General features: G+C 47.1%; 1 protein-coding gene and 1 non-coding gene across 2 annotated transcripts; both read left to right on the forward strand.

The window, feature by feature from the left end:
* The first annotated feature begins 301 nt into the window (after nt 1–301).
* LOC116284249 (U6 spliceosomal RNA) lies at nt 302–407 on the forward strand. Its single transcript, XR_004194015.1, has one exon. It is a non-coding gene; the product is annotated as a U6 spliceosomal RNA (small nuclear RNA).
* A 7,862-nt stretch (nt 408–8,269) lies between these two features.
* Nucleotides 8,270–9,483, forward strand: CLDN3 (claudin 3). Its single transcript, XM_006201371.3, has one exon. The coding sequence runs from the start codon at nt 8,497–8,499 to the stop codon at nt 9,163–9,165; it is 669 nt and encodes a 222-aa protein (XP_006201433.1). The 5' UTR covers nt 8,270–8,496; the 3' UTR covers nt 9,166–9,483.
* Nucleotides 9,484–9,838: the final 355 nt, after the last annotated feature.

Genomic DNA, 9,838 nt, shown 5'->3' on the forward strand with positions numbered 1-9,838 from the left:
GACAAATGGACAAAACCACAATTATAGTTGGAGACTTCAACCTTCAACTGTCCTCTTTCAATAATTATTGGAACAACCGGACAGAATATAGTAAAGGTATAGAACTCAACGACACCATCAACCAACAGGATCTAATCAACATTCATAGACTATTCCACTCAAAAATAGCAGAACACATGTTCTTTTCAAGAGCCTAGGTAGACCACATCCTGGACCAAAAACACCTCAACCGAGTTTTAAAAACTGAAAGCTTATGGTGCACTCTCTGACCACATGGAATCAAGTTAGAAATCAGTAACAATGCTGGCTTCGGCAGCACATATTACTAAAATTGGAACGATACAGAGAAGATTAGCATGACCTCTGCACAGGATGACCCGCAAATTCGTGAAACGTTCTATATTTTGGGGTGGGAAGGGATAAAATGGGAGTTTGAGATTTGCAGACACTAACTACTGTATGTAAAACAGATAAACAACAATTTTAGACTGTATAGCACAAGCAACTATATTCAATATCTTGTAGACACCTATAATGAAAAAGAATATAGAAAGGAAATATGTATATGTATTACTGAAACTTTATGCTGTACACCAGAAATTGACACAACATTGTAAACTGACTATACTTCAATAAAAAATTTAAATTTAAATTAAAAAAAATAACAGAATGACAACAGGGAAAATCTCCAAACACTTGGAAACTAAACAACACACTTCTTGTTCCAATAGCTCAAAAGGAAGCCATAGGTCAAGGGAAATTTTTTAAATGCATTGAACTAGGTAAAAATGAAAATATATCAAAATTGTAGGACATAGATAAAACAGTAAGGAGAGAGAAATTTATAGCACTAAATTCATACATTATGAAAAGTCCCAAATCAATCATCTAAGCCCCCACATCAAGAATTTAGAAAAACGGGAGAAAATAAATCCAAAGCAAGTAGAACGAAGGAAATAATACAGAAGAGAAGAAATCAATGAAACTGAAAATTGAGAAGATCAATGAAACGAAGGGCTTGTTCTTTGGGGGGAGAAAAACTGGTCAAAATGACAAAGACTGACCCAAAACAAGAAAAAAAGAGACAGAAGACACAACTACCAATAAAATGAAACAGGAGCTATCATACAGACTCTACAGATATCAAAGGGTTAATAATGAATATTATAAATAACTACACACATAAATTCAACAACTTAGATGAAATGTTCTAGTTTTCTCAAAAAAAACACAACTACAACAGTTCATCCAAAATGAAACATAATTTAAATAGCCCCATAAGTACTGAGTATTTATCATTTTAAAAATCCCGGAAAGTAATCCCAGGCTCAGTTTTCACTGGGGAATTCTACCACATTAGTCCAGGTTCTCAAGAGAAACAGAACTAATAGAATATATATAGATATACATAAGAGGGGATTTATTAAAGGAATTGGCTCATGCAGTTATAGGGGCTAAGTCCCACAACTTGCTATCTGCAAGCTGGAGAACCAGGAAAGCTAATGGTATAATCCAGTACAAGTCCAAAGTCTGAGACCCAAGAGTGCCAATGTCCAAGGGCAGGAAAAGATAGACATCCCAGCTCAAGGAGAGAGAGAGGGAATTTGCCCTTCCTTCGCATTTTTGTTCCATTCAGGCATCCAAAGGATTGGATATTGCCCGCCCACATTGGTGAGGGATCTCTTTACTCAGTCTTCTGAATCAAATGCTAATCGCTTCCACAAACACCCTCATAGACCCATCCAGGAATATTTTTTTACCGCTATCTGGCCATCCCTTAGCCCAGTCAAGTTGACACATAAAATTAACCATCACATCTACTAAGTTTTGAATAAATTTTAAAAATTTAGAATAAGAATTAATATGATTTCTACACAATCTTTTCCAGAAAACAGAAGAGAAGGGAGCATTTCCCAACTGATTCTCTTTAGTATCACCCTGATACTAAAACAGACAAAAACAGTACAAAAATAGAAAACTTCAGACCAACATCTCTCATGAATATACACTCAGAAATCTTTCACAAAATATTAGCAAATAGAATTCAGCAATATATAAAAAGAATTCTACATCATGACAACTGGTGTTTATTCCAGGCATGCAAGACTAGCTCAATATTCAAAATTCAATCAACATAACCCACCACATGAACAAGTTAAAGAAGAAAATCGCATAATCATTTCAACTGATGCAGGAAAAGCAATTGAGAAAATTCAACAGCCATTCATGATTTTTTTTTTAATTCTCAGAAAAAGTGGAAATGGAGGGGAACTTCCTCAACTTGATTAACAACATCTTCAAAAAACGTACAGCTAACATTTTACTCAGTGGTTAAAAGACTGAATGCTTCCACCCTAAGATTGGCAACAAAGCAAGGATGGCTGCTCTCACCATTATTACTCAACTAGTGCTAGAAGTTCTAGCCAGTGCAATAAGGGAAGAAAAAGAAAAAGGTAAAAGAAAGTATACAGATCAGAAAGAAAAGAATATATCTGTCTCTCTTGGTAGATGACATAACTGACTTGTAGAAAATTCAAAGAAATCTACAAAAAACACTCCTAGAGTAAGTGAGTTTAGCAAGGTTACAGCGTACAAGATAAATAAGTAAAACATATAAAAATAAAACTTTTGCTCTGTGAAAGACCCTATGAAGAGGATGAAAAGACAAGCTATAGAGTGGGAGAAATATTTACAAACCACACATTCAACAAAGGATTACTATCTAGGATAAAGAGCTCTCAAAACTCAATAGTAAAACTAAAGAAAAAGCAAGCAATCCAGTTAGAACTTGGGAGAAAACATGAAGAGACATTTTAGCAAAGATATACAGATGGCAAATAAGCAGATGCAAAGATGTTTAACATCATTAGTCATTAATGAAATGCATCTCAAAACCGTAATGAGATTCCTCTACTCACCTATCAGAACGACTAAAGTGAAATAGTGTGACAATACCACATCCTGGTGAAGATGCAGAGTGACTGGATCACTCATGCATTGCTTGTGGGAATGGAACTAGTACAGCAACTCCAGAAAACAATTTGGCAATTTCTTAAAAAGCTAAACATACAATTACCATACAACCCAGAAATTGAACCCCTAGGCATTTATCCCACAGAAATGAAGACATGTTCTCACAAAAACCTGTATATTGTTTACAGCAGCTTTATTTGTAATAAATCGGAAACAATCCAGATGTCCCTCAACAAAATGTTTATACCCATATCAGCAGAATATCACTCAACAATAAGAAGAAACAAGCTATTGATACACATAACAATCCTGGATAAATCTCCAGAGAATCATGCTAAGTGAGCCAAATCAATGCCAAAACGTTGTATAATGTACAATTCCATTTCTATAACATTCTTGAAATGACAAAATTATAGAAATAGACAACAGATTAGTGGTTGCCAGGGACAAGGAGGGGTTGGGTTAGGAGAGAAGCAGCTGTTAAAGAGCAACATGAGGAATCCTTGTGATGATGGAAATGCTCTGTATCCCACCCACCTTAATATCCTTGTTGTGATATTGTATTATAATCTTGCAAGATGTTCCTATTGGGAAAACCAGATAGAGGGTTCAGGATGTCTCTGTGTTGCTGTTTCCACTTGTATGTGAATCTCTCAGTATTGTTTTTTACAATTATATGTGAATTTACAATGATCTCAAAATAAAAATTTTCATTAAAATAAACAAAAAAAGATGATAGGTGTGGAATATACATTCCCCACCTAGACGCATCCTAATTCAGTTTTTAGAAAAACTTTGTTCATGTCAAACAAACCTCTGCAGGCTGAAATCTGTCCCCAGGCTGCAGTGTGCAATCCTTAGCCAAGCCCTGGGAATTTAGTTTAGCTCTGTGATCGAATGAAATTGACAACATTTACAACAGACATTTAGTGATATGCATAGTCATTACTGTTTATTTTTCATCCTCACACATCTGGACACATCACACACAAATACTGCACACCCTCAGACACACTTTCCACTACACTGACACCCAGATACAGCAGCTGGTTAAAGGGTAACACTTCCCCCGAGGAATCTGCAACCACATTATGCATAGATGGGCTCCATAGGGTTTGTCCCCAGCCAGAGCATCTGCGGCCCCAAAACGTCTCAGGTTTGGACTCTTCCCCTCTTCACTTCTGCATGCAACTTTCACGTCTGATCCTGAGATTGCAAGATTATAGTAGAGACTGCCAACTGGGGAGAGGGGAGGGATGGGCAGAATATGCTGGATTGGGAGAAAGGAGGATGCCATGGCAGCAGTAGCAGAGAAGCAGGCCCTGGGGTCCTGGTGGCTACTTCTTAGGGGTTGGACACTGGGTGGGAGATGGGGAACAGAATAATCTCCTAGCTATAGGAACTCTTCTCCCAGTTCCCAGTTCCCAGTTCCTCTTTTTCTAGCCTTTTGCTCCTTGGAGTCACACACATACACACAATTCACCTTAAACATACATAATCACTCCACCAGCCAAATTCTACTCCACCCGCTCCTGCCCAACCTCCACCAACAGGAAGCTCTCTCTGAGACCAAGACAGCTTCAGAACGCCTCTTCCTGTGGTCAGTCAGTACTCACTGGAGGGGTCCACTCCTAGAGCATCAGTCCCACCTTGGGTCATGCTGCTGTTTCTGGACCAGAGGCTCAGAAATGGGTTGGGGGGGAGATAACAGGCATTGTGCCTAGAGCCCCTGAGCCTCACCCTCCTTCTACTCCCCCCACTGCACTCCCCATTCAAAGACATTTTCATCCCAGTCTCATTCCCACCCTCTGGGGCGCACACACATCACATAGACACACACTGCAGGCCCTGACCACCGTAGTGGTTTTTATTTTAACAGCTTTATTGATATAATTTACATACCGTACAACTCACTCATTTAAACTGCATTATTCAGTGGTTTTGTAGTATATTCACAGAGCTTTGCAACCATCAGCACAATCAATTGTAGAACATTTTCATCACCCTCAAAAGAAACCTTGTACCTATTAGCAGTCAGTCCCCATTTCCTCCCAACACCCCCACTCCAGCCTATGGCAACCACTGATCTACTTTCTATCTCTACAGATTTTCCTACTCTGGATAGTTTCTATGAATGAAATCATGAACTATGTCATCCTTTAAAACTGGTATCTCTCACTTATCATAATGTCTTCAAGGTTCATCCACGTTGTAGCACATATCAGAACATTATTCCTTTCTACAGCTGAATAATATTCCATTGTATAGATACACTCCTTCTTGTTTATTCATTCATCAACTCACATTTAAGATGTTTCCACTTTGGGGCTATTAGGAATAATATTGCTATGAATATTTGTGTACAAATTGTTCCCCCTGGATGGAGGCACTAGGGACTGAACCCAGGACCTCGTGCATGCCAAGCGTGTGCTCTGCCACTGAGCTATACCCACCACCTCCTCCAAGTTTCGTGTGTGAACATATGTTTTCATTTCTCTTAGGTAAATACCGAATTGCTCGGCCATATGGTAACTCTACATTTTGAAGAACTGCCAGACTGTTTTGAAAAGCAGCTGCAACTTTTTATAATGCATTGTAAAGCACTGCGGGAGGGTTCCAATAGCTCCATATCCTCAGCAACACTTTTTATTGTCTTTTTGATTCTAGCCATCCTTGTAGGTGTGAGGTGGTATCTCTTTATGGTTTTGACTTGCATTTCCTTAATGAGTAATGGTGTTGGATATTTATATTCATGTGCACCTTGGCCATTTGTATATCTTCCTTGTCTATTCTGAAGGTCTGTTTAGAGCCTTTGACCATTTTTTAATTGGGTTATTTGTCTTTTTATTATTGAGTCGTAAGAACCATGGTAGATACTAAGCAAAAAGCTGATTGAAGCTATCTGCCCGGAGCCAAAGTCTTACTTCTGCGTCCCTGAAGTTTGGCCTCTGGGCATGAAGCTTTCTGTCCTGCTGGCCTCATCTCCTCACAGCCCTGCCCAGCAGGTCTGCCTTGCTCAGATCAGGAACAAGGCAACTCTTCTTACCTGCCTTCCTAACCCAAGCAACTCAGAACAAACCCCTCCTCATGGATGAGGAAATTGAGGCTCCAGGTGGGGAAGGACTTGCTCAAGGTCCCCTGATTGGTGAGAGTAGAGCTAGACTCAAATTCAGGTTGGTCCCACTAAAGCCCACACCTCTCCACGCAATTTCTCTGCCCACTGGTTTATCTGGCCCTGGTTGCTTTTTGGTCTGCCAGACACCTACATTGCCTCCATTCTCATCACAGCCCTATAAGGTGGGTCATGTGGACATCAGTTTCCTCACTTCGTAGAGGAGGAAGCTGAGGTTCAGAGAGGGGATGTGACTTTCCTCAGCCTTGCACGTAGCAAGAGACACAGCTCACAGCACAACGAGCGGGAAGCCCACTCTCTGGCCAAAAACCTCAGGCCCCCACCCTAATCTCAGCCACACCGCCAGGGTGTTCTGCCTCTCTTCTGACCCAAAGCCACCCCACTAAACAGGAAACCACAACCAGAGGTCCACTGAATGGACCTGGGCTTCAAGAACTTCCTCCAGGGAAGCCCCCACCCAGAGCCAGCTGGGCTCTCTGGCCGGGCACTCCCAGCCCTGCCCAGCCCAGCCCCAGCAAGCCCAGCCCAAGACCTTTGCCCCTGCAAGAAGTAGGATCCTGGTTTCTATGGGCCTCTGGCCCAGTTTACCTCACCCCAGGGCTTGGACACAGGAAGACACAGGCTACATTCTTGTGATTTGAGAGATGTGGGACAAACCAGAAAACCCCCGAGGCTCGGCCTGATGAGGTTTCTCATCTCACCTGGAAGTGCCCTAGGTTCTTACTAGATTCCAAAGCCCTCTGATTCAGGTAACCTGTCCCACTATCAGTCATTTATGCCAGCAGGAAGGCTGCAGGCAGGCAAGGCTGCAGGAATGCAAGAAAGTGATGTCTTTCCTCCATTTAAGTCACTAGACCAACTTTCTCTTGAAGACCCAGCATGGTTCTAAGCACTGGAGATCCCACAGTGAACAAGATTGGCAGAAATCCTTGCCTGTTTGGGGACATTCTGGATGTCCCAATAGAGCTGACATACTAGAGCAGAGAGAGAATAAGAAGTAAGAAAGAAAAATATAGAGTTGTTGTTTTCAGCATTGTTAAATGCTGAAAAGAACGTAAAATATGAAAAGATGACAGGGCATTGTGCATGAGTAGCTGCGACTTTAAATAATATGGTCAAGGAAAGCCTGGCTGGGAGCAAAAACCTGAAATGTGGTGGAAGGAGTGAGCCATTTGGTATCTAAAATGTCCCACGCAGAGGATACCACAAGCACAGGGGCCCTGAGGTGGGAGCACACTGGAGGATCCAAGCGGTGGAGACAGGGAAAGCAAGACGGGTGGGGGACAGAACCTCCAAGGCCAACTCTGAAGGGCTCTAAGCAGGGTGAGGGATAGCCCAGGTGTGGGAACAAGGCCATTGCAGGTAATGTCTCTGACTTCCCACTTTTGCCTGGATCAAATCTTTCACCACCAGTTCATTAAGATGGATCCCAGCATCGACTCCTCCTGGCTCAGCGGGAGGGAGGACCAGGGCTCCGTGAAGAAAGGGGACTCAACTGAAGTGGGGTTCTGGGAAAGGAGAGCAGCTCAGCTAAACGGATCCAAGGTCTGAGTTCAGCACTAGCTCAGGGGTGTCTCCTGGGAGCTTTTGCGGCTGGTCCCTGGCTTCTGAGCCCGTAAGTCCGGGAATGGCAACCTCATGGGCCCAGATCAGGCCGGGATCGTGCGCGGGGAGCGCTGCCTCAGAGGCCGGAGGGACGGCAGAGCAGGTGTGCAGCTCCTGGGGTAGCCTCCCACTCCGGAAAACAGCCACAGCCACAGCCACACCCACACTGGGCCCTTCCATTCCCCGTGAACCCCAGGCAGCTGGCAGCGCCCCCTTCCCCACGCAAACGGCTCTGAAAATGCCGGGTGTAGGGTAGGGGCGTGTCAAGCAGGTTGCGCTTTTCACCCCATCCCCCCCCCCCGGAGAATTCGTTCCCGAGCAGTGGGGAACCAAGAGCGAGGGGCGGGGGCGCAGGGCCCAGCCACGCCCTACTTGGCACCCCCTACCCCTGCGCCGTGCGCCACTCCAGGCCAAGTCCGTCCTCCCAGGGCGCTCCGTGAAGGTGGGAAAAGGGGCCACGTCACTGTCCCTAGGCCAGGGAGAGCGCGGCTCCGCCCCTCCCGCCCCTGCCGGAGCGCAGAGCCTGGATCGAAGACTAACCGGCCCCAACCCAGGGCCAGCCCAGTCGCCGCCGCCCGCCCACAAAGCCACAGGCAGGTGCAGGCGCAGCCGCTGAGCAAGCGCGCAGAGCGGAGCCGCTAGCGCGCGCGCCGTCTGTGTATCCATCCGTCCGTCCATCGGGGCGTCCATCCGTTGGCGCTCCGCATCTCCGGCCCAGGCCCCAGCGGCCCGACGTCGTCCCGCACTCGGAGCCGTCCGGCAGAGCCGGCTTTGGCGCGGCAGCCATGTCCATGGGCCTGGAGATCGCGGGCACCTCGCTGGCCGTCATGGGCTGGCTGAGCACCATCGTGTGCTGCGCGCTGCCCATGTGGCGCGTGACAGCCTTCATCGGTAGCAGCATCATCACGGCACAGATCACCTGGGAGGGCCTGTGGATGAACTGTGTGGTGCAGAGCACGGGCCAGATGCAGTGCAAGGTGTACGATTCGCTGCTGGCGCTGCCACAGGACCTTCAGGCGGCCCGCGCTCTCATCGTCGTCGCCATCCTGCTGGCCGCCTTCGGGCTCCTTGTGGCGCTCGTGGGCGCCCAGTGCACTAACTGTGTGCAGGACGATACAGCCAAGGCCAAGATCACCATCGTGGCCGGCGTGCTCTTCCTCTTGGCCGCCTTGCTCACCCTGGTGCCAGTGTCCTGGTCCGCCAACACCATCATCCGGGACTTCTACAACCCCTTGGTGCCGGAGGCGCAGAAGCGGGAGATGGGCTCGGGCCTGTACGTGGGCTGGGCAGCCGCGGCGCTGCAGCTGCTGGGGGGCGCGCTGCTCTGCTGTTCGTGCCCGCCGCGCGAGAATAAGTACGCGCCGGCCAAGGTCCTCTACTCCGCGCCGCGCTCCACCGGGCTGGGCACGGTCACCGGCACCGGCACGGCCTACGACCGCAAGGACTACGTCTGAGGGGGCACTCCCACCACCCCCACGAACTGGCGCGCCCACCAGTCCTGCGTGCAGCCTTGCAGCGGATACCAGACATCAGGCAGCTCTCTCGCTGGACTGGGAGGGCCTGCCCAGTGCCTCCTTCCCCAGCTGCCACCCCTCCTCGGGCTGGGGAGCGGGACTGTAGAGACAATGAAACCTCACCCCTCTGGAGCGCGGGGCTGGGGTGACTGCCGCTACTTGCCCGCCCCAACGGGCTGCGGCCTCAAAGCCCGTGCTGGGCAGGGACCTGCTGTCTTGAAAAGGGCCACTTGATATTTTTCAATAAAAGCCTTTCGTTTTGCAGTTGCGGCGCCTCCTTGTCCTGCGTGCCGACAGGCCTACACCTCCCTGCAGAGCGCCCCTCGCAGAGTTGACCTTGGCTGGATTCTGCTCTCCTGCTGCGGGGGATAAGATTAGAGAGGGACAGAGGTTCTGTATCCCAGAAAGCGGGTTTGTAAACTGAGCTTGGTGCTCACTAGCTAGATGGTCGTTTGGCCTGTTCACTGGGGATTGAGACGGTGAAGGCCCAGGCTAGCAGGGTGGGCATGAGCACTTCCGGGCATGGGGGGAGGTGGGACGAGAGTGTCAAGGACCCTCTTCTCAAGGCTGTGCCGGTTCACTTTGTTCCTGGAGCAAGGGGCCTCCACAGTGC

The sequence above is a fragment of the Vicugna pacos genome, chromosome 18 (assembly GCF_048564905.1).
Source record: "Vicugna pacos chromosome 18, VicPac4, whole genome shotgun sequence".
Classification (NCBI taxonomy): domain Eukaryota; kingdom Metazoa; phylum Chordata; class Mammalia; order Artiodactyla; family Camelidae; genus Vicugna; species Vicugna pacos.